General features: G+C 41.6%; 1 protein-coding gene across 2 annotated transcripts; it reads right to left on the bottom strand.

The window, feature by feature from the left end:
• Positions 1–198: 198 nt before the first annotated feature.
• On the bottom strand, positions 199–19,929 carry lactbl1b (lactamase, beta-like 1b). Of its 2 annotated transcripts, XM_049590843.1 has the most exons (7): positions 19,824–19,929; positions 17,223–17,233; positions 16,640–16,738; positions 15,129–15,286; positions 5,496–5,743; positions 2,921–3,026; positions 199–1,845 (listed from the first exon to the last, which is right to left on the bottom strand). In XM_049590843.1, the coding sequence occupies exons 1-7, from the start codon at positions 19,927–19,929 to the stop codon at positions 867–869; spliced, it is 1,707 nt and encodes a 568-aa protein (XP_049446800.1). In that variant the 3' UTR covers positions 199–866. The 2 variants fall into 2 exon arrangements, with proteins under 2 accessions (XP_049446800.1, XP_049446810.1); XM_049590853.1 differs by lacking the exon at positions 17,223–17,233 and having other exon boundaries at positions 19,807–19,872.
• Positions 19,930–23,585: the final 3,656 nt, after the last annotated feature.

Genomic DNA, 23,585 nt, shown 5'->3' with positions numbered 1-23,585 from the left:
GTTGCACCTGGTGCTTCAAGACCAAGCAACATTTTCAATATCCATTCCGTTTCTATCACATCCTCAGACACGCAGTATAATATAAAAGGTAAAACATCCGCCTTCGCCTCCTGTGAGTTATTTTTGTACACTTGAATCTGTCATTTCCATGCAGCACTCAGAGCAGTGTATTATTCATATTGGTGTTAGAGGTTGAGACGAAATTGGAGTCCATTTTTTAGGGATTAAACAGCAAAGGGTCACACAGGCGACCAAAAGCCTCTCTGTCCTTAATCGCCTCTCATTGGGCAGCTAAAACATTTTTGTATCTCCGTGCGTGATTCTTGACATTAAATCAACATCATGCATATTTATGTGTCGTGAAAACATCCTGGTTCTACCTGCCAGAAGCAAACAGTAGGTCATAGTAACACAAAGAAACATTTTGTTCCCTCTAACCACTGGGGGATGAATATGTATGATCCGATTAGTTTGGGGGAGCTGCAATCATGGTCTGAGAATTGAAAATGAGATCAATGTAAATATTCATACAAACTCAAGGACAGAGGAGGCCGTGACAATGTAAAAGTGGTTTCAAAGAAGGCAGGAAAAACATGTACTGTATCACCATAATGTGAACAGTCGGGAGGCATAATGAAGGACAGTCATATACATCACTCGGCAGAGAAAGTAATTAGTTTCCTGTGCAGGACATTGTATGTATCGCTGTGCCTCTTTGAGCTCTCTGTAAATCAAGAGCACAATCTCATCTTTGACCGTAATTCTCCCACTTGGTCTTTTATTATTCACATCACCCTTTCTGTTTACAGTCCCTCGCATATCCCAAGGACACACCACTTTGCTTTAGCCTGCAGCATCGCGGCGGTTCAGCTTGAGAAGGTTGGCCTGCGGGCTATTCTGACCACATTGTACGTGTTCAGTCCTGGCGCGTCGAAACCAGGGGACAAACCGCGCTTGTCGAATGTGTAGAAGTTAAATAATTGTCCATCTTGGGCCTCCAGGGACACTGAGGCCGTGCCGACTCGCAAAACACAAGGGTACTCTTTTTCAAAAACCACTCTGAAGACTCGCTCAACCAGGAAGTTGAGCTTTATTGTCCTGTACTTCTCTGGGATGAGCTCTTCAATCTGAGGTCCAAACTGCTGCATGATCAGAACTCCGTCTGCCCCGGCTTTGATCTCGTAGAAAGTGATGTTGCTGTAGGTGAAAAAGCCGACGTAAGGTTCTGGGTTTGGCGGTGAAGAAAGGACCTTCCTTGCTTCCCTGAAAGCTTTTTCTATGGCTGGTATGATGTGGCTGTAGGCCTTAGTGACCAGGTCCTGGTTCTGCGATCGGCTGCCCGCCATTAGCACCACCAGGCCGAGCTTTAGCCTGGGCACCAGGGAGAAGGTGGCAGAGTAGCCGTCCAGATCACCATCTTTACGCAGCATCTCGTAGCCCATTAGCTCATTCACCTCCCACGGCGTCCCGGTGCGGTTGGCAAAGTAGTCCTTATCGCACCTGAAGAGCGGGGTCAGCATGATCTTCAATGAGTCTGGCTCAAGCATCTTGCGGTGGTAAGCGCCCAGCAGCACCATGGCGAGTTTGGCCAAGTCTGCGGCCGTGGAGAACATCTGACCTGAAGGTCGGTACCAGCCCAGGTCATAGAGCGGTGCGGGCTTTCCGTTAGAGTAAACCCCCACAGCCATCTGGCCCTGGAGCCCCGGGGTGATGTCAAAGCCGGTGTCCTCCATCCCCAGCCGGTCCAGGATGTTGTCTGTGATCCACCGCTGGTAGTCGACGGCGGCCACTCGCTCGGCCATCACATGAGCCAGCAGCGAGAAGGCAAGGTTGCTGTAGTGACATCTAGAAGGAAGCAAATGAAAGAGTGTGAGAAATTTATGCTCAAACAACTACAGCGAGCAGACACTTTTGCTTCTTTACATTTTAAATAAGCAAAAGTATGTTAATAAATGAACGTTTGAGGCACTGGTTGGTGGATTTTGTAACCTTTGGACAGAGCCAGGGCTAGGCTAGCAGTTTGTTTGTCTGCAGACTTTATGCTAAGCTAAGCTAACTGGCTGCTGACTGTAGCTATATGTTTACAGTGCAGACATGAGAGTAGTATCAAACCCTTGAAAGGAATGTGATTAAGCGTGTATGCCAAAATGTCTGACTATGGCTTTAAACAGACCAAGATCAAGATCAAGATCAGTATTTTTTTTTTACAAAGACAGATACTTAATGAAGTACCATGTAATACCAACATTTTAACTAGCTTTCACAATATAATCCTAAAAGGACAGTTCACACCAAGATCAAAAATACATTCTTGTACATTCTTGATTGTTTTGGTGTGAGCTGCAGAGTGTTGGAGATATATGTGCCTTTTCTGAACAGCAATATCTCTTCCCAGATATCTTGACCTGGTCACTCAAGATAATCCAGAGATGTCTGCCTTCTCCCCAGTATAATGTAACTAGATGGCACTCAGCTTGTGCTGCGCAATCGCCAAAAAATGCATTTGAAAAACTCAACGATTGGTGGGTGTAGTTTGGTAGAGAGAAAATAGTTTATTCATGAAACCAGGTCATGATTTCTGGAAAGAGGCATTGCTGTTGAGTTTCCAAATGTATTTTTTGGCACTTTGAGCACCACAAGCTGAGTGCCATCTAGTTCCATTATACTGGAGAGAAGGCAGACATCTCCACAGCTGATATCTCCAACACTCTGCAACTCACGCCAAAACAATCTAGACTGGTAAACAGCACTACAGGAAATAGGAAAAATATGTATGTTTGATTTTGGGGTGAACTGTCCCTTTAAAGCCCTCCTTTGTAAAATTCATGCATTGCATTTCTATACAATTTACTTCCCCAGTTTGCACAATAAAAATGTAAATATTGAGATACTGAATTCAAGGCAGCATAACAAATCTCACTTGGTGCCTGGGTCCGCGACGAGGACATCATCTTGCAGCAGATTGATTGCAGATTGAGTTTTTCCTTTCCAAAGCAGACTCGTGGCCCGAAGTCTCCTGGGCAGGCCTGGATCAGCCCACATTTATAGTGTTAAACAAAAAAAAAATTAGAGTAGTAAATAAAAGCAGCAGATGCAACAAAGGAATTGTATTTGTATGCAGAAGACATTTTTCTCTGTGGTGCTCAGAGAAATATCTCATCACATTTTATTTCAGTCTGGTGGTTATTTCGAGAGAACTTTCCTGGTACAAGATGAATTCAGTTCATTTCTGTGAGCGTGATTATTATGTCCGGACTTGATTCCTCAAAGATAAACGAGACGAGGAAGCGTATTTTAATATTCAGGATTCATTTGGCCTCGAGCGTTTCTCTCATCTTTTATTTTAATTCATTACAAAGAGTGAGGTGTTACAAATTGAAAAGCTTCTTGAGACAAACAAGTGCCGGTTTATGCATGACGAACGAAACTGTGTCAGTATATAGACGTGACTCGTGAACAGCTCAGGCACTAAATGTTTATTTTACTGTTGCAGGAATCCATTTAAATGTCCAAATACAAAGATTTATTTTTCTTCTACATACAGTAAGTAGCTGTTCATATCAGTTGCTTCCAGTGACAGCGGAAATCTCACAGATGTTTAGGATTATATTTTTATTAGACACAGAGAATGGTCTGCACACTGTAGCTCCCTTGAGTGCAATTCATTTGCACATTCACAAGTGGATTTGGAAGTGGGCGGTACTTGGATGTGCTAATAAATTGCATTTAGGAGAGCTACAGGAGAGCGGACCTTTCTTTGTTATCCATTGCTACCTTTTTTGTCCAGCACCTGCCTGCAGAAATATTATCATATTTTTGGAAAAATTAAATTGTAATTCTGTTATACCCTGAGGTCCTTATTAAAGGGATAGTGCACCCAAAAATGAAAATTCAGCCATTATCTACTCACCCATATGTCGAGGGAGGCTCAGGTGAAGTTTTAGAGTCCTCACAACACTTCCAGAGATCCAAGGGGAGAGGGGGTAGCAACACAACTCCACCTAATGCAGGCTGACCCAGATTCAAACATCCAAAAACACATAATTGAAACCACAAAATATCTCCATACTGCTCGTCCATAGTGATCCAAGTGTCCTGAAGCCCTGACATAAAAAGTTGTTTGGAAAAACGTCATTTGAATGCTGTTTTTAGCCTCACTGTAGCCTTCGCACGAGACCAGCAAAAGCACGTGAACACACATGAACGCCGTGCCCATGTCTCACGGTCTCGCGCAAGTGCACACACGTGAGTGCGGTCTACAGAGAAGCAGTTACAACTACAGGCTACAATGAGGCTAAAAACAGAGTTCAAATGACGTTTTTCCAAAGAACTCTTTTATGTCAGGGCTTCAGGACAGTTGGATCACTGCAGACGAGCAGTATGGAGATATTTTGTGGTTTCAGTTATGTGTTTTTGGATGTTTGAATCTGGGGTGCCGTAACCCACCATTAGGTGGAGTTGTGTTGCTACCCCCTCTCCCCTTGGATCTCTGGAAGTGTTGTGAGGACTCTAAAACTTCACCTGAGCCTCCCTCGGCATATGGGTGAGTAGATAATAGCTGAATTTTCATTTTTGGGTGCACTATCCTTTAAAGGTCATGCTCTCCTTGTTCTCAGTTTTTGATAATATTTCCTGTTTTAATTTGATGACCACCCTTGTCTCTCGTTTCAGGTACTTTACTTCCTGCCCCTGTGTGTTTCCCTCTCCCTGCCTGACTACCTGCAATGACTGGTTTCACCTTTTCCTCGTTACCCCTCCTCCCTTGTGTATTAAGTCCAGTCCAGTTTGTTCATTCTCAGTTGTTTGAGCACATGCTCTAGCCATCTTTTCCTAGTGTTCTCTTGGTTTGTGATCTGATTTTTGCATTTTTGTATTCTGCTCAAGCCCCGTGCCTTTTGTAAACCTTTGTTTGTATTGTTGGACTGTTTTTTTTTTCTGTGCACTGACCTTTTAGTAAAGACCTTGTGTTTTTCAAGTCCTGCAACTAAGTTGTCTCTTTGTCTGATAGATTCCAGAGAGAAGCAGACAGAGGGGTCTACAGTCTGTGTTTGAAGGATATATCCAGGATATCAAACTGACTCAGCAGCAACAACAGGTTAAAAAGACAAAGATAGTTAGAAGTTAAAGCCAAACTACAGGCTACAGATCACAGTGTAAAAGTGAACCACCACATCACTGCTGATCGACACACAAGACAATGAATATAAAGGGAAACTTCGCTGATATTGAACCAGCTGTGTGGCATCACAGTGTTTGCAGCAAGAACTTTAACTTTATTCATCAGAAATAAGAGTAAACTGCAGCCTGGATGTTCACATTTAACGTTGATCAGAGAAAACGTTTGTCATATACCAGAAACCCTTTCTTCTCCTTTCTCTTATTTCAGTAGTTTTTATTACAGCCTTCAGTTCCAATAGGAGTTCCAATAGCTCCTGTGGGTTTACACGTCTCCGTATCCAGCACCAGAAATATAAAAAAATCCATATCTAAGATACCTGAGAGTTGGCTGGCCATTCTGCGCAGGGTGACAGAGGACGAGCGGATCTGAACCTCCCCGCTGTCCAGAAATATCAGGCCATCTGTCACGTATTTCAGCTCAGAGTCCCGCGTCTTCCCCAGAGGGTTTTTGATGGTGAAGTTCTCCACGTATTTCTCCAGAGGGTCATCCAGGGAGCCGATCTTCCCGTCCTCCCACAGTTTGTACAGCATCAGTGTCGGAAAGATTTTGGACAGGCTTGCAATTCTGAAAGAGAACAGAGTGTGTATTTTTATGTTGGCACAGTGAGGCACAGTTTTGTTTTTGTTTTTTAGAAAACTCTTACTCTCATGTCTCGCCTTTCTGATTTATTTTTATTTTCGCTTTCCATCAGTTCCCCTTAAAGTGTATTTTGCCTTCTGGGGTTCTGTCTGTGACTTTTTATGGACTTGTCTGGCAGAATAAAAGCCAAAAAAAAACCAAAAACAGCAATGTTGAGAAATTTTCATCTGTTAAATAGAAAAAGGCTGACAGCTCAAATGTACACCTTCATCAGTTGTCTGTGTTTCTTGTAACTACTCACAGTGCTGCAAAATACTATGATCCGAATCAAACTCCCCTTACAGGGACTTGAAAAAGAAAAAGAAAAACATTTTTTTTGGATAGGTAGATGTTAAAATTGTAGTTTTTCCACACATGAACCATGTGGATGGTTGAATTTCTACCTGTCTGATCCATATTCACTGTGAAGTTGATATTCAGAGATGGTCGAGGACTCACTGTCTTCCTACGTTTGTACTTTTTATACGGAAAACGCACGTCTATTATTGTGATAGCCTATTTACTTGAAATGACTGGGTCCTGACAATTCATTTTTGTCCTCTGTGGAGGACATTGGTCTAACTAGTGTAACTCAAGTATTCATTATGCATTATCCATTTGGGTCAAATTGTGTTCTGAAGAGGACATCCAGGGCTTTCTAATGATGTAGACATTATGTGGGTGGGGTTAACAGGGCAAACACACACCCTTTTCAAAATGGCTGCCAGTACGTTTTTCTCGTTTTTTGCTGCCAAAGTGGTAATTGATCATTTTCTGGCAAAAGTTATGATTATTTTGTTAATATTTAATTAGTTTCCTGAATATAAGGGTCTTAAGTTTAATTTAGAGAGATTTCAGAAATCCAGAATAATTTTAACCTTTTCAAAATACACCTTTTATTCAATGTCCTCTGTAGAGGACATCAGGACTTAGTACCCCCTGTCTTTTAACCAGTTTCTATGATTCATTAATTGGTGCATTGATTGGTCTTTGGGGTCTGTCACATAGGGGTCATGGGTCAAACTGTGGGGCTCCCCATCACTTCTTATTGCCAGGGCGAGTGTTAAATGACTACATAGCAAGCATTACACCTCATCACATCATAGATAGTGAGGGGTGAGTGCAGTTGAACCACTAGGTACTTAAACCCAGTGGTACAGGGTACCAATCCTGCACCCTGACTGCGACGTCAGGCCCATTGGTATAGCTATTAAGAATACACTCTACCTTGCTACAGCTATCTATCATAGTGTTAAGCATTGAAGACAGCCACATAATAATTCCAGGGGAGTAAAACTCCTTTGTAGCGCATATATTTAGAGATAAAGCATAAAATACCCCATAGTCCCATTGTAACTCAATTGAAACTCATTGACTGACTCTGGAAATTTAAGACCCGACTAAGTCCCGATGTCCTCTACAGAGGACATGTGATAAAAAATAAATAAATAATATTTTTGATTTTTTTTTTTTTTTGATGCAAATTGTTTCTTTCAAGTCTAATACTTAAATTACATAAAACAAATCTTGATATCAAAACTTTTTTCTTCTGGGTCCCAGGAGGATATAACCAACAGCAGGTTAACTGTCAGTAATGACTTTCAGCTCTGTCACAGCTCAAGTTTCTCAGGATATGTTATGTATTTAATTCATTCATGTTGTTTCCTGTTTTACTTTGAAACTCACGTCTCCTCTCGTTTCAGTTCATTTCACTTCCTGTCCCTGTGTATTTTCCCTCCCTTTTGATGACCTCACCTGTGTCTCGTTATCCTTCCCTTCACCAGAGTATTTAGTGTGTGTCCAGCCTTTTGTTTCCCTGTGTCCTTTTCTTGGTTTTTGAATTTAGCCTGCTGATTGACTCTGCCTCTGCCTCATCTCTATTGGACTTGTTTGCCTCCACTGTTTGTCCCTCTGTGTACCAAACCTACCTTTTGACCAGTACAGACTGTTATTTACTGGAACTGTCTCCAGAGTTGTGCATTTGAGGCCACGCTCACCTGGTTCACCAGCTGTTACAAGCTCCAGTTTGTGGGTTTACAGTTTGGGGTCAGGTTATTGATTAACAAATGTTTACAGGTTGCCAGTTGATAATGCAGCAAACCTTGACCATTCCAGCGTGTCTTCAAGCTGGGTAAGATATAGACTAGCTGCCATGTCCTTGAGTCCCACAATGCTTTGTGTTGCTCACACCGCTGTTCTCTGTTACAAACTAAACTAAAATGTATACTAGTTCTCAGCACTGGGCAGTGGTTGTGAGCCCTAAAGTTTTCAAATTACACAACTTACACAAATTACAAAAAAATGCTCAGGACTTTAATCCTCACAGAGTGCAGAGTTTTTATTTCAAAGACAAGTGCTGGCGTTAAAAGCTCATTGAAGTAACCGAGAGTGTCCGCTTCCACTGAGCGAAATTGCCTGCTGCGGAGTTTATGTTAAATTGTGGGGAAAAATTACTTAAATTGAGCATCAGCACTTCCAGGAGCAGCGGTGAATGTGAATGAGCCAGAACACTGAGCATCTTAGAGAACTCAAGAAATATGTATCTGCTTTTAAATGCCACCTCTAATGTGCGCTACAGTGCACAAAGTGCAGGAGACACTTTAGTAAAAGTTATGTCTGACTGAAGACTGCATATGTGCACATAGGCCTATAAGTTGGCTGGTCAAATACAGTATGTAACTTATACTAAATCCTTATTATCAGTGTCACCTTTCTCTGAGGCTGTAGAGTGAACTGCAGTAGCTGCGAGTGAGCACTTGCATCAGCCACAACAGTGACTAAGGAGACTGACTGTGATTAACCGGCATCATGTTGATAGAATACTGGAAAATAAATTACAGTTATATTAAGAATAACGTTACAATCTATATGTTCCTATATTTAATTTGGACCATTGACTCCATAATACTAACTAGCTTTCCATTCGCAAATTACTGTATCAGCTAATGTTACTTGCAACCAATGGCAGATCCATAGGCGTAGCTTTACAGCTAGCTGGCTAAACTTGGCTTAGCTTACAGTTAGCTTGTTGGCCACTTAGCTGTGTTGCATTGATCTTGCATTGGTTGTTTCTTAACTGATAAAGTAATTTGCAAACCAGCCTTAAGAGTCTGTATGAATAAACTGACATTATCCACGAAGTACAGTAGTTTGCTACATGTGCTAGCAATTTGTCTATGTTAGAAAGCAAGCTAACGTTAGCCAGCCACAACAACAAAATCACAATATATTTCACGTCAGTAGCCATGTTTCCATCAGCCTGTTTAGATGCGCGTCTAGAAGTATCGCCTCGGAAAATTATGATGGAAACGCCAAAATTCGAATTAAAATCCCCTGATTCGCACAAACTAAAATACGCTCGCTTTAGCTGGGTTTTGGTTGATTTGAAAAAATGTTGATTCGCAAAACGGGGGATGGAAACAGTTATGTTCGAATTAAGTTCTGCAGAAAACTCATGCGAGTGATTGGATGGAAACATAGCTAGTGATTCCTCAAGGATTTTTTCAGCACCAGGGGCCACTGAAAATATGATATGGGGCACTGAATTTGATTAATTTACCGTTTATCAGATTATAAATGAGACCAGAATTAGGTAGTGCACCCCACTGTCCTGTTTCACTCCCCACTGCTCAGGTATTTCTTTACTCGGAGGAACACGGAGACAGACATTTAGTCAGTGGCTGTAACAGCTTGAGTTCAGCCAGCACAAACCTCACACGTTAAGTAAAGGCCTGTCTTCGAGCTGCCGCTGCAAAATGTATGGAAACAATTAGGCGTGGGTGGACTCTGTATTCTGGTGGCCACCAATCATTTGTTCACTTTAGCGAACTCCAATTCTTAGTTGTCAGCTACTGTTGCACACTGTTAGTGCTGCAGAGGAGCTGAAGAAAGGCAAGGCATAGGAATGCTCATGGCGTCACACCCTGTGGCATCAGGGGGGAAACGTGCCGGAGGAAGAACGAAACTGAAGGTGGCGAAAGTATGACTGGGGCAGGTGGGAGGGGTGGTGGATGGGTCCAACAAACACAGACTTTCGCCCAGGAGAGCTGTTTTCCTAAACCCAACCACGTGTTATTATTGTTGAAGGAAAAAAAAAAACTTCAATTCGTGGTACTGTACTGACTTAGTGCTTTTATTTTGAAAGACACTGCATGTAAACGGTAAATTTCTTGTGAAAATATAAGTGTATTTTGAAAGAAGACAATGTGTGTAACAGGCAGAACTTGACACAGTGTCCCAGAACGTCAACAACCAACTCACATGTGGTACCTTGCACATTGTATGTCTATGACCAAACACTGATATGTGACAAGGTCGGAGTGAGAATGTGTTAGTCACATCCTTTGGATTTTCCCAGTAAATTCGACTTGAGTCCCTGGCATAGAAACCAGTCCACAGACTGTTTTATGCAACCAAGAAAGTAAGGGAAGGTCTCAGATTTCAAGTTATGTTACAATCTGCTCACCCATTGGCAAAAAATTGTGATTAATATTAAAGTTTACATACAGAACTTTTAAAGTTAATTTGTTGGGACTGCTCAATTGTACCAGTAACAATTACAGGCCATCTTTAAAGGGACATTCCACTATTTTACACCTAATACAACTCATGTGAGCATTGTTGTATGTCTGCTGTGGCTCAAAAGCAGCTTTCTAAAATCTAAGAAACAAACCCCTGAACATGACATCATTGTTTTCTTGCATTTGGTTTGAAGACTTCTAATTTTTAACAAGAAGCCAGCTTTACAAACTTAAAAAGTGGAGTTTGATTTGTGGGCTTTTATCAGGCGGGGAGCGTCAGATGAAAGATGCTATCATGTTGCATCACTGAAACTGTAAGCTCTCAGCTTAGGGACTAAAAGGCATCTGCTGCATCAATTTGGACCAATCCTTCTTTCGCAAAGCCAACGACTTGCAATACCAAATTGCTAAAGTACCCCTTTAAGTCATGAGGGGAGGAAAACAGTCGATGAGTCTGTGGATTGCCTAAATGTGGTGCACACTTTGATTTTGTGTGAGCAGCTTATCTTCTTTTATGTCTATTGATTGCACTGCATTTGTCTGTTAAACTGCATGAACTGTTATTCTGACTCTGATCTGTTTTTATTTTTATTTTCGGTATTTTGTTTTTGGAGGTAATTACAGACTCATGTGAGGTTTTATTTTTCTCTCTTTTAGATAAATGCCAATCCTCTAAAATCTGTTGAAGCTTAACTCTGTTGTTTGTTCATTATTGTATTTAATAAACTTTTATCTTAACAATCTGTTCTAACAGTTAAAAACTTTTACTTTCAATTCCATCTTGTTATATGCAGGCCAACCTTGCAGGCTGTTCTCATGCACTGTTTGTACGTATACCTATGAAAAGTTATGCACCAGAATTTGTATGTAACCCACGTAATGATGCGGTTGCGATCCCGTGACCAAGAGCAAAAGTCCGTGTAACGAGGTAGGTTGGGGTGGTGGATGTGTCAAACAAATAGCGGACTTTCCCTCAGGAGACCAAGCCCCCAGGAAGTGCCTTGGACTTTAAAGCTAATTTTTGTAGTGTTCAAACAGCAGTACTACAATTTCTGAAGTCCGTAGCATTATGTCATTTGGCCCAAAAAGACTTTTTGTAAATATGTGGATTTTGTTTTTTTGTTTTTTTTAAGCGTAACAACACCACAAAATGACTCGTTTTAATAACAAGATTTGTTCCATTTAGTTTGATGATGTTTAGAACCCACAGGTTTAATTAGCTTTATCCCCATTCAAGTTAGTGGAGCAGTTAACCCAAAGTCAGCTGCTTGACCCGCAGAAGTTGGCCACTAGGCTATGCTTGGATGCGCTCAACCATGCCCAGTGGCTGTCTCTAGCACACCTGCTCTATGGGCGGCACAATGCAGAAGATCCTTTCATACCGTGGAAATTGAGCATTTTTGGCTTCATGTGCCACTGAGCGAATTTCATAGGATAATGAGATCTCACCTTCAGTGCTGTATCCAGGTCTCTTTATACATCCATGCAGGAGACCTGTATTCATGACGTGTGGAACTAAGTGAACTAATTTGAAGGTACTTTGTCACATCATCACATCGTCACTTTACAAGTAGGTCTACGTAACTTTACATTAACTACATGATGTGACAATGCCCAACCATGCTTCCTTTCCTAAACCTAACCTACTTAACTTTATGTTATGTACGAAAGATTATGAGGCCCAACCATGATCCTTTACCTAAACCTAATATACCAGTAGGTGCGCTCATTCGTGTAGACTCCTTAGATATTATATGAATGTTGTAGTGGTTCTCAAACGGTGTACAGTGATGTAAATCCAGGTGTGCCATGGGATTTTGTGATAACCACACATAAAAACAAACATTTATGTCACGATAAGAGTGATAACACGTGCACAGATATAAATACAGGTGTGCCTTGAGATTTGGCTTGCCTGTTGGCACAAACATTTTGAAACCACTGAACTATTACGTATTTTGTTGATTCTTAGGACTGTTTAGAAAGTACTGTACTGTTCCAATCTAAATCATAAAAAGAGAGAGCCTTTCCTGCCTGGTGATTTCCCCACACACCATATATCTCTCCAGCCTATCTATTTAAAGTAAGAAAACAACACCTGCTGTTCCTTCCTTGAGGATCACTTTCTCTACTGAGTATTCTCCTCTGGCAGGCAGGGCCAAAAACTTTACTCTCTAAAGTGATCAGTCTCTGAATAATTTCAGCTCTGGGCCTCACTTGATCACATTAAACAATTCCACAATCTAAAGGATGGACTGGTTCATTCTGACAACCTAACACTGCCTGGCTGTCTAATCAACCTCCAGGATTTGTTTCTGCTGTAGCCACTGTGCAAAATGTCCTAACTCATCAGACACTAAATGCTTTAAACATACACATACTGCTAAATAATACACCATAAATTGTTTTAACAGTTCTTTTTTTTTTACTTTAAGCTTTTTTCTAATGTCGCTCCTGCGCTGTAACACGCCCTCAACAGTTACTTTACCCTTTTTACAGTAACCATGAGACACCCAGAGGTAACATGATCACCATCATGCTGCAACATCAATTACACATCAGTCTGGAGCTGCTGTACAGATGTGTGCCGGCTGAAGAATATTTATATCCAGAGCTTATGTGCCCATTACAATTAATTAAAGTGATGTAATAGAGCTCATTTGATAATGAAAACACACTGCCTCCTCTGCAGCACAGGAAGTAATGTGTTTAATGTTTCAGACTGCAGCTACAGAATCAGTAAAAAAAAAAAAACAAGGTCAGTGACAATAAACAGAGATAACCAGAAATTTAGGAGTTTAGTTTACATTCAACACTTCAAAAATAATTATTTCTACCCCAGAATTTTAATCCTAGCAGCATGGAGAAGGCTTAAACTGCTTTTAAGTTGATACCGTTGTAATGTGGGTTAACCTACATTGAAATAGAAACACATTATGAGAGAGTTGTTTGAGTCGGGGGCGGTGGTGTGGTGGTTAGCACTCTCGCCTCACAGCAAGAGGGTTGCGGGTTCGATCCCGGGCATGGGAGCCCTTCTGTGCGGAGTTTGTGGGTTCTCTCCGGGCACTCCGGCTTCCTCCCACAGTCCAAAGACATGCAGATTGGGGACTAGGTTAATTGATAACTCTAAATTGTCCATCGGTGTGAATGTGAGTGTGAATGGTTGTCTGTCTCTATGTGTCAGCCCTGCGATAGTCTGGTGACCTGTCCAGGGTGTACCCTGCCTCTCACCCCATGTAGCTGGGATAGGCGCCAGCCCCCCCGCGACCCTCAAGAGGATGAATGAATGAATGAATGTTTGAGTCGGTTGGTGCTCCATTTAAATAAAACTTCAACTGCTAAATAACATATGAAGAAACTTTCTATTCCTCCAGTAGAATCAGTAAAATCTTTTAAATCATGTCCTAAAACTCTAGTCTTTCCTAAAGCACTGAATTAATGTCACCTATTTCCTTTTAGTTCTGTGTTCTTATCTGTCCTGTTTGTTTATATCACCCATGATTTTATTATTGTTTTTTATTCAGTCTTGTTTGTTTTGTAAATTATTTTGTTACTCTGATTGTAGTGTTTTATAAAGATGTTTTTAACAAGTCATTGCTGAGTTTCCAACTGCTTATAAGGCATCAACTGTCGGTGCTCTGTAGCAACCACTTGGTGTTTTTCCAGCAGTTTTTTAGCCACCAAACATGGGTGTTTTGTAGCGACCCATTGCTGCTTTTCGATCTGCTTGTTAGGCTCCAAACATGAGTTATTCTGTTTTGCCAGCGGCTTCTTAGACACCAAATATGGGTGTTTTGTAGCTACCAGTCACTGTTTTTCCAGTGACCGGTTGCTGCTTTTCCATCAGTTTATTAGGCTCCAAATGTGGGTGTTTTGTAGCAGCCTGTAGCTGTTTTTCCAACAGCTCTTAGCCACCTAATGTGAGTATTTAGTAGCGACCTGTTGCTGTTTTTCCAGCAGCGCTTTAGGCACCAAACTCCGGTGTTTTGTAGCAACCTGTAGCTGTTTTTCCAGCAGCCTCTAGCCACCTAATGTGGGCGTTTTGAAGCGACCCCTTGCTGATTTTCTGATGGCTTTTGAGGCACCAAATGTGAGTGCTTTGTAGCTACCTGTAGCTGTGTTTGCAGCAGTTTTTTGGGCTCCAAACGTGGGTGTTTTGTAGCAACGTTTTGCTGTTTTTACAGCGGCTTTTAAGGCATTGAATGTGGGTGTTTAGTAGCAACCTGTAGCTGTTTTTCCAGCAGCCCTTTAGACACCAAACTCAGGTGTTTTGTAGCAACCTGTAGCTGTTTTTCCAGCAGCCTCTAGCCACCTAATGTGGGTGTTTTGAAGTGACCCCTTGCTGATTTTCTAGTGGCTTTTGAGGCACCAAATGAGAGTGTTTTGTAGCTACCTGTAGCGGTGTTTGCAGCAGTTTTTTTAGGCACCAAATGTGATTTTTTTTTTTGTAGCAACTAGTTGCTGTTTTTCCAACGGAAATTGTGCCACAAACAGTGTTGTTTTTTTACCAACACATTCCTGCAATTCCTGTCAGAGTAGTGGCATGAAAAACGATTGTTTTGCAGGGATTATGCCCCCAAACTGGGTATTTCAAGCCACAACATGATCATTTCCTTGCCATAACCATGTGGCTTTTGTGCCTATATAGGTTAACCACAGCATAACATTAAGATTCAACATATTTACCACACAATAATGTGTAAATGTAGTCATGGTTTGCAGAAACATACAACGCCAACATTTTTTCTGCCAAGTGGGTTGAACAGGGACACCTGTTATATTTGTGCTGTAGGTTTCTGTGCAGTACTCACCTGTATATGGTGTACTCATTGGGGGGTCCTGAGAGAGGGTCACTGCCATTCCTTTTTCCAAAGTTGCCAGTCCACAAAACAGTGTCATTTAAGATCACGATGGCCGACAAAGAGGGAAGGCTGATAGGGTTAACACTCTGCCGAAGCAAAGCGTCCACCTGTAGGAGACAGAGCAGGAACAAAGTACGAGGAGAAATAATCGCATTTTGTTTGGTGAAGTGAAATCTGCTGATAAAACAAATCATTCTTCAAAACTAATTGAATGTAATGAATAACAAACTGATTTTCATGCCCAATTTGGCTTTAGGTGTTTGGTGGCGGAGATGAAAGAAGCTTTTTTCAGTTGTAGTGTAAAAATTAATCTCTGATCAGGTAAAAGTGTTATGTTACATAAGTTGATTAAAAGACAGAGGTCATATAACCATGTTTATGTATAAACTCCTATGAAACTGTTTGCTGTGCATCTATAAATGATAAAGCACTGTTACACATGTCAATGTACTCATAATGCAATGTTATGTATTCACATTGTACTCACATACTGAAGAACACACACATAACATACCATGTTCTGGTTAACAATAACACACACACACTCAAACGTTTGTATAACCTGATGCACACTTAAAGGTTCATATTGTATGAGAGTACAAGGGACTGTATAAAGAAAGTCCCTAAAGTTTATATGTTTTTAAAAAATAAAGTGAAAGCAGGCCTAAACCTAAGGGTGGAAAATTTGGGAAATTCCAGGCCTAAAGTGGAAGTGATTACACCATTAGAAACAGGCCTGTTTAGGACTGGACAAAGGAAAAAAGCTCGCCACCAATAGATTTGGGTCTGAGTGGGAAGGATTAACAAAAAGAGGTGGAGATTCAGAGAGTGCACTGAAAGCCAGTCTTCAATCGTGCTCCGGAGCCTGACTCAATGAGTTGTATGTGTTGTTGATTGTGAACACATTAAACTCGATTGCACCTGATTCTACTCGACTCCAGTGTTTCTCTGAGTGTTTACCAACTGAACCTAAGGTACTAAATCAACATCAGAGGATGATCTGCAGGAGAAGTAGGAGAGGAGGTCGGGTGCCATCTGGCCCACTTCCAGGCACCGATTTTCGCTTCTACACAGTGCAACTGTAAACTGAACTTTAACTGGCAAACTTCTGCTCAACTTCAAATTAATGAGTCAGATACTGGTGCTGATGTTCATCCTTTCCTTCGCATTTCTCCTCATTACTAATGAGCAACCATGACTATTTATTTTCACAATCTCTGTTGGGTGCTGAGGTGCATATATTTCATTGCATTTCAACTGGTCATCAACACTGCTGCTTCCTGCTCAGACAGACCCTCAGTTTTTTATCCACTCTATCTGTAATCTCCTTCTGTCAACAGCGACAGCATTTGGTGTGAAGGATTACCGCGGCCGGCCTGTAAATTTCCTCGGACTTGAGCAGGCATGACAGAAATACAACCTCAGTTTTAAATCAGCGTGTGATGGACCGCTCCTCTCACCTTCTCCAGGGCCTCTTTCAGACTGGGGATAGGATGCTCCAGCGGCAGAGGTTCGGGGAAGCGAGGACACATCATCTCTGATTTGGCATTCCGACCCATCTCATCATCTGGGCGGTGGGTGGGAAATGAGAAAAAAGACAGAGAGGAAAAGAGAGAAAAGGAAGCACAGGGTGACAGGCAGTTGTAATTCCCACTTGATATTTGATAGAATAATGTATCAGTGGCACAAAGGCCAGTGTGATGCGGTATAATTGGCTAGCTCTGGGCTTTATTAATTCTCTGCGCTTCCTGATGAACCCCGTTGATCTGACGGGATAGAATTTGACAGGATATATGATATACAGCCAGCTGATCAATAGAGACATTGCCTGGTCCCACTGTGAACTCTGTATGAACAATATGATATTTCAGTATGTTTCACTGTAGCTTCAGACCACCATTAGCCTTTTCATTCTGAAGGACCGCTATATATGAAAAATAAGGTTGTTGAAATATAAAAAGATGTATTTTGTGCACATTATATGAATCGGAGCCTGTGGAGCTGTTTTTCCCATTTATAATATCACTTGACGTCTACTCTGACTCTGACGTTTACTCATATACATCACATAGAGGTTATCAGCAGGGACTGTCTTTAGCAGAATAAGGCATTTTGGCTCTGAACAAATGAAACTAAAGAGCCTGATGAGACGCTTTAATTAACTGTCAACATATTTCAACCAAATTTATTATTTAAAGCACGCTCACTGCAGTTGGAAGGGTGACATATTCTGCCGCTTTGTTTGACATTTAGTTTGAAGGAATTACAATCAAAACATTTCACTGTAATTAATTTCACACGTCAGTTTCAAACGTTTGTGCTCTTATTTCTTTTTTAAATACAGCCTGTACTGTCCTAGAAATTGAAAATGATCAAATTACTGCTCTAATTGACACTGCCTTTTGAGATCTTGAACATGTTATGATGCTCCTAATTATGCACACTCACAGCACAGACTGGGCTCACTCACAGAGTTTCAAAATACACTGCCTCACCACCGCACCAGCGTCATTACAGTATGTGGACATATGGGGCATTTTCAGACACAAAGGGTCACGGCGCTTCCCAGCATAGGATGCTTGATGGGCATACCACCAGGCATGTGGGCTTTCTGCTCCCAGATGTCAAATCAGATCAACAAAGCAGCTCATTTGGCAACTTTCTCTTATATTGTGAAAATTGTTTCTGAAAATAATTGAGGCGAGAAATAAGCCATGCAGTTACTGACTCTTAATTTTAAATCGACAATGTTTAGTTGTTTAGTTGTGAGGTAAAGATTTTCAGGAGTTTCCATTGGTGGTGAGTCGTGCTGGACCCCCCTGATTTGTATAAACTAGCTTTGATTTAACTGTCTCTTGAAATGCAACACGACCAGAATGCATTGCATGGCTGCACACACAGACGATTAATGGGAAGCGTGGAAATGACAGATCCTGTGAACTCGTAACTTTATTGTGATGCTGGGGGCACCGTTTAGCATTTGCACCAGATGCAGTGGGCTTTCCATCAAGCCAACATTTCTATGTGGGGCCCGTTTGGGTAGTAAATGCCCTGACAAATGGGCCCTATATCCTCCTGAGACCCTGTGTCCTCATAAGGGGACATCGCATTTTGAGTTTGCTGGACCTTATACTTCATTCTTCTTAACTAAGACCTGTTGTCCTAGTTCGTGGACACTTTTTGTGCCATCGAGTGGTAGTAAGAGCACAATACACTGATCCGCGTAAAAACAAGATGGCAGCTATCTCTGCCAAATCAGTCCACAGCCAACCTGATCACACTTTATGGTTGAAACTTGTTTATTTATGATTAATAATATTTGTACTTTGATATGGCAACAAATTTGACCAGTTTTAGCAACAGTAACAAGCTAAGACACTGTTAATTAGAAAGTTCTCGTTGAGGACACTGGGACTTATCTATGGTTGATAATATTTAGGTTTTTATACTGATCAGGTCCTACTGGTCCTACCTAATCTCATCCATGTGGGCAACTGGCACGGGGCCATTATTGAACCTGTGGACAATCCCATATAGGGCCCATTTTCAGCCCATTTACTACCAACATGAGCCCCACCTGCAAATGTTGTCTGGGCACCAACTCCATTGTAAACCCTTTTACGTCATTATCAGACATTAAGAGCCATGGACATAGTTTAAAGAGCGTGAGAGTCTGCTACGCGACCGCTCGGGACCGCTTCTTTCTTTACTTTGGTTGGCACATTCGTCACATGATCGCAGCCTTCCAAGATACGTGTGATATACTAAATTTGTTGCATTACTTTTCTTCGGAAAACGTAAAAACAGTGCATGAGAACAGCCTGCTCAAAGCTGGGCTACGATCTTTTCCTGCCATAACCAAGAAGTTCTGTTGTCTGAGCCAAACCACTGACCCCTTCTACATCAAGATACACACGTGAGGCTGCCCCAGGCGTCATTTTACTAACAGTGGGACTCCTGCCACGCAGAAAAATATGTCAAAGGGATGAGATCATGTTGCCCAGCAAGCACAACTGTGGAGTAATGTTTTACTCAAGCTAATGCTGTATCTCATAATTACAAGATAAAGACTGAACAATTCAGAGATCGTTTGACTTCTTAATTACGAGATGTGTATCTCCCTAATTACAAGAAAATAATCTATTGATTATCAACATTGCAGTAACTGAGGCTGTGGATTGTTACTGTGGCTATAAGATCAGATAAGAAGGAGCATCCAGAGTTTAGCTGCAAGCTAACGACTCTGATTCAGAGGTGAATGTATAAATGAGGAAGAGGCTGTAGTTACTGGATGCCCCAAGTTCAAGGTTGCAGACAGTGAGATTTTTAGATCACCACAGAAAAAGAAATTATGGAATTTAAATTATCTTTCTGCTTTCAAGTCTCAAAAAAAAAAGGTCAAATCTTAAGGCAGCCGGCTTTAAACAGGTCAGCGCTCACTGTCATTTGCAGTTTTTACATTCACGTTAACCCGATCAAAACATGTGGTCTGAAAAAGTTTTATAGATGATACTGCAGCTCCTTAAAAAGTCCACGAAGGTAGAAGGATTTGCAAAGATCCTGGTTGCCGAGACCTTTTTCGTCTGAAGAGAAAACACCTCACACAATGTGGTCCACCACCTGTTACCAACAGTTCAGTCTTACCTGGCAGCAGTTTTGGCAGCTGGTATTGCCAGAGGAAGCATCCTGTCATCACCAGTGACAAAACGAGGAAGAACACCAAACCCACTTGGGTCCATTTCACCTTCATCTTGCCAGTTTTAGTGAGTCCTTGGAATTTAACACTTACAGCAGGAGCAGGAGCAGGAGCAGCCACAGCAGGAGTTGGCTTGAATGCGGAAAGAGAAGGAACACAACAACACACAAGATTAGCACCCAGTCTGTGAAATTGTTTGGTTACACACTTGATAAAGTTTCCCATATTTGTGGATTCACTGAACAGATATTCTTCTCCATGTTTTCTGCTGATTCTAGTTGTAAAAGAAGTCTTTATACAAGTGATTCCTGTTGCACTCAACAGTACTTACCACCTGATGCTTCACAGGCCAGAGCAGGAAGATCTGAATCACCAGTGACACAGTAATCTAATCACACAATCAACACCTCAAACATCTACTCAGAGTTAGTTCTACTATGTAAGTCCTGCACCCCAAAGGCAGTAAATGGTTCCCCATGGAGGTTTTCCTGGGCAGGAGAAAGGCACAGACATGGACTCCCATCTCTGATTTCTCACTGACTGTGCTGTAATCCTGGGCCAACGGCACTCCTGTCCCCTCACAATTCAATTTCCTTTCCTGCAGCCACAGGCTGTTGACATCATAATCCCCAGATTTACTCCACCAAAGCGGCCGGGGGAAGTCTTAATCCCTAATCCCCGTGAATCAATTCACTTCAGTCCTTCGCCTTGTGGAGCCCGCCACCGAGCTGACGAAGATGGCACCCACTCAGCCGACATGAGTCGAGATAGGGGTGATATGGTGCGCCTTTTAGCCAGGGCATGAGCTGAAAAGTACAATCACTTGGGTGCAGCGACTCTGGATGAGCTGGGTGAGGTTATGACAGGCAATTTGGGGTGTTGAGGGGAATTTGGATAATAACTGATGATAAGATACGACTGCGGTCAACAACTTAGATCACTGCCAGCTGTCATACGGCTGCACAGAAAGAGTCCAAGAGATTCCAAGTCAATGTGTTTGCATGTTTTGATTTGTTTGTTGAATTTCAATGCTAAGAATACAATCACAGCTCACTGGAGAACAATTTACAAATGAGATCTTGTACCTTTGCTGCAAAAAGTAAAAAGCTGATGGAGCATAAAAACCTGGCGGTGTGTTTGTAGTCTTTGGAGCTAAAAGTATTCTCTGATTACCATTAAATTTATAAACCAATACAATTTACATACAATGCTAATATGTACCACTAACAGTCAAAAAACTGCTGTGATGCTGTCAACATGTAGGTTGTAATCAGTGCCAGATTTACCTTAAAGTTTAATCTCATCTGTCTTTAGTATTCAAGAGCAATGGTTGCTTAGCATGCTCATCTTATCTCCTTATCTAGAAGTGGGCGGTGGAATTGCATGATCTGATGATGTATAGCAGGAGATGATAGATGAGATTTGCTTTATGTTTATACCGATGTATTCACCCTTTTAATACCTCTGGTTTGTCATTGCAGGCTATATTTCATGAAAATAGATATAGGCCTATAAAAATGTTTTGCTTAGAATAATAATTTGTGTCTGATATGGTGATAAGGTCACAAAAAGTTCCATCATCTCGTTAAAAATTCCTGAAATTACATCTATTCCTCAGTCCAATTCAGAATCTATAAATATGCAAGTTATGTTCATTTCAGAAGTTTAACTGCTGGTTGCAAGATGTCTCTAACTTCAATGAGGAGTCTCAGTAATGATTACTGGAGGCTCCAAGTCTCTACATCAGACTAGTGTAAGTTCCATGAGATCCATGGCACGGTGTCCAGACTAATTAAGAGGTCACAAATCCTGTTTGTGTTAAACACAGATTTGAGGTGCACACAGATAAAGTGGAAAGGCTCTCAAGGTCCAGTGTGTAGGATTTACTGACATCTAGCAGTGACGTCGCACATTGCAAGCAAGTGAAACTTGTCCTGTGAGGCAGAGAGTTTGATTTGTCCATTCTGGGCTACTGTAGAAATAACATGGTGGAGTCTGTGGAAGAGGATCCGCTTGGTTTGTAGATATAAATGGCTCATTCAAAGATAACAAAAACAAAATGATTCTCAGTTTTAGGTGGTTATAGACTAATGAAGCATTCATTCATTTTCTTTAGCCGCTTATCCTGTTAGGGGTCACAGAGGGGCTGGAGCCTATCCCAGCTGACACTGGGTGAGAGGCAGGTTACACCCTGGACAGGTCACCAGACTATCACAGGGCTGACACATAGAGACAGACAACCATTCACACCTACAGACAATTTAGAGTCACCAATTAACCTGCATGTCTTTGGACTGTGGGAGGAAGCTGGAGTACCTGGAGAAAACCCACGATGACACAAGAAGAGCATGCAAACTCCACACAGAGGGACTCCCTCACCCTGGGGTTCGAACCAGGAACTCTGTTGTTGTGAGGCAACAATGCTAACCACTGCACCACTGTGCTTTTCATTGCATTCCATTTCTGCCAATATATCCCCCCAAAATCCTACACACTAGACTTTTAAGTGAAGGAACTATAGGCATCTATAGGGGGAACTTTAAGGGTGCTTTCACACCTGCCCTGTTTGGTTCGGTTCAATCAAACTCAAGTTTGTTTGCCCCCATAGGTGCGGTTCATTTGTGTAGGTGTGAACACAGCAGTCACACTCAGGTGACATTAAAACCACCGGACTGAGACCTTCTTGAAGAGGTGGTCTCGGTCCGGTTACAAACAAACTCTGGTGCGGTTCGTTTGTGGTAAGAAGGTGTTCCGACCTGGATCTGAACCAACTGCAGTCACATGACACATTGTTTGGGTTAAACATGAGCATGTTACAGTCCTGGAGGATTATTAATGTGCACCTCCTCCTGTACTGCCTTAATATGCACATTCAGCACATCCAATGCATCAAAACATTGTTTTCTAGTTGGAGCCGCGCCTCGTTTTCAAACTGTATGGTTTGACTAAAATGAACAATGACAGTAATATAGTCCACGATGAGCAGCGCTAAAATCAACCTGTGTAGTTGTCCCTCCATTGTGACATTAGAAAGTGTCACATTTATCTTGCAAGTGTACTCTTCTTCAACGTTTTGTTTACTTCCTGGATTTTTCCCGCAAATATTTTTTCTGGTCCGCTTGTAAATGCTGCCATGAGTATACGCACCAACTCTAGGCAATTATGCAACTTGGTAACAACAACAACAGTCCCTGATTTGGACCAAAGCAAGACAACTCTAGGTCTGGAAGCTCCCTAAAAATGCATGAGCAGGAAAGCTCATGGTATTCTATTTGTTTTTATTCACTGGTTTAGCCAAAACATATAGAACCCATTCAGTCCTTAGAGATGATATTTTTTATCTTGTGCAGACAAGATATATAGAAAATGTAATCTTATAGGGCTTTTGGGGCACCACAAAAAACAGAGCAGGTGGGAATCTGGTTATTTTATCTATAAGTGGTTTTTCAATTGAATTTCCAGAAAATACATTATCACAACATCTAGGACTGTCACAATCTTAAATTATATTTCACCTGATAGAAGATGTGATCTATCTACTTCTAGCTGGTGGCTTATATGAATTAAACACACAGAAAACCTTGGCGATGAATACACTTTCTATCCATCGTCGGGTACATCCAGATCATTCCTTCTCTCAGCTTAATCATAAGATATTAATGGTCTGTCCAGAGCTCAGTAATGTATTTTGATGATTATAGGTATCATGA

This window comes from Epinephelus fuscoguttatus, linkage group LG1 (assembly GCF_011397635.1).
Source record: "Epinephelus fuscoguttatus linkage group LG1, E.fuscoguttatus.final_Chr_v1".
In the NCBI taxonomy this organism is placed as follows: domain Eukaryota; kingdom Metazoa; phylum Chordata; class Actinopteri; order Perciformes; family Serranidae; genus Epinephelus; species Epinephelus fuscoguttatus.
The sequence above is the reverse complement of the archived record's forward strand: the minus strand, read 5'-3'. Positions and strand labels throughout refer to the sequence as shown.

Coding starts and splice junctions, on each gene's coding strand:
- lactbl1b (XM_049590843.1), bottom strand. CDS start 19,929: ATGAAGGTGAAATGGACCCAAGTGGGTTTGGTGTTCTTCCTCGTTTTG. Junction 5,744..15,128: donor AATGAGTACACCATATACAG/GTGAGTACTGCA, acceptor GTTCTCTTTCAG/AATTGCAAGCCTGTCCAAAA. Junction 3,027..5,495: donor AATGGCCAGCCAACTCTCAG/GTATCTTAGATA, acceptor GGGCTGATCCAG/GCCTGCCCAGGAGACTTCGG.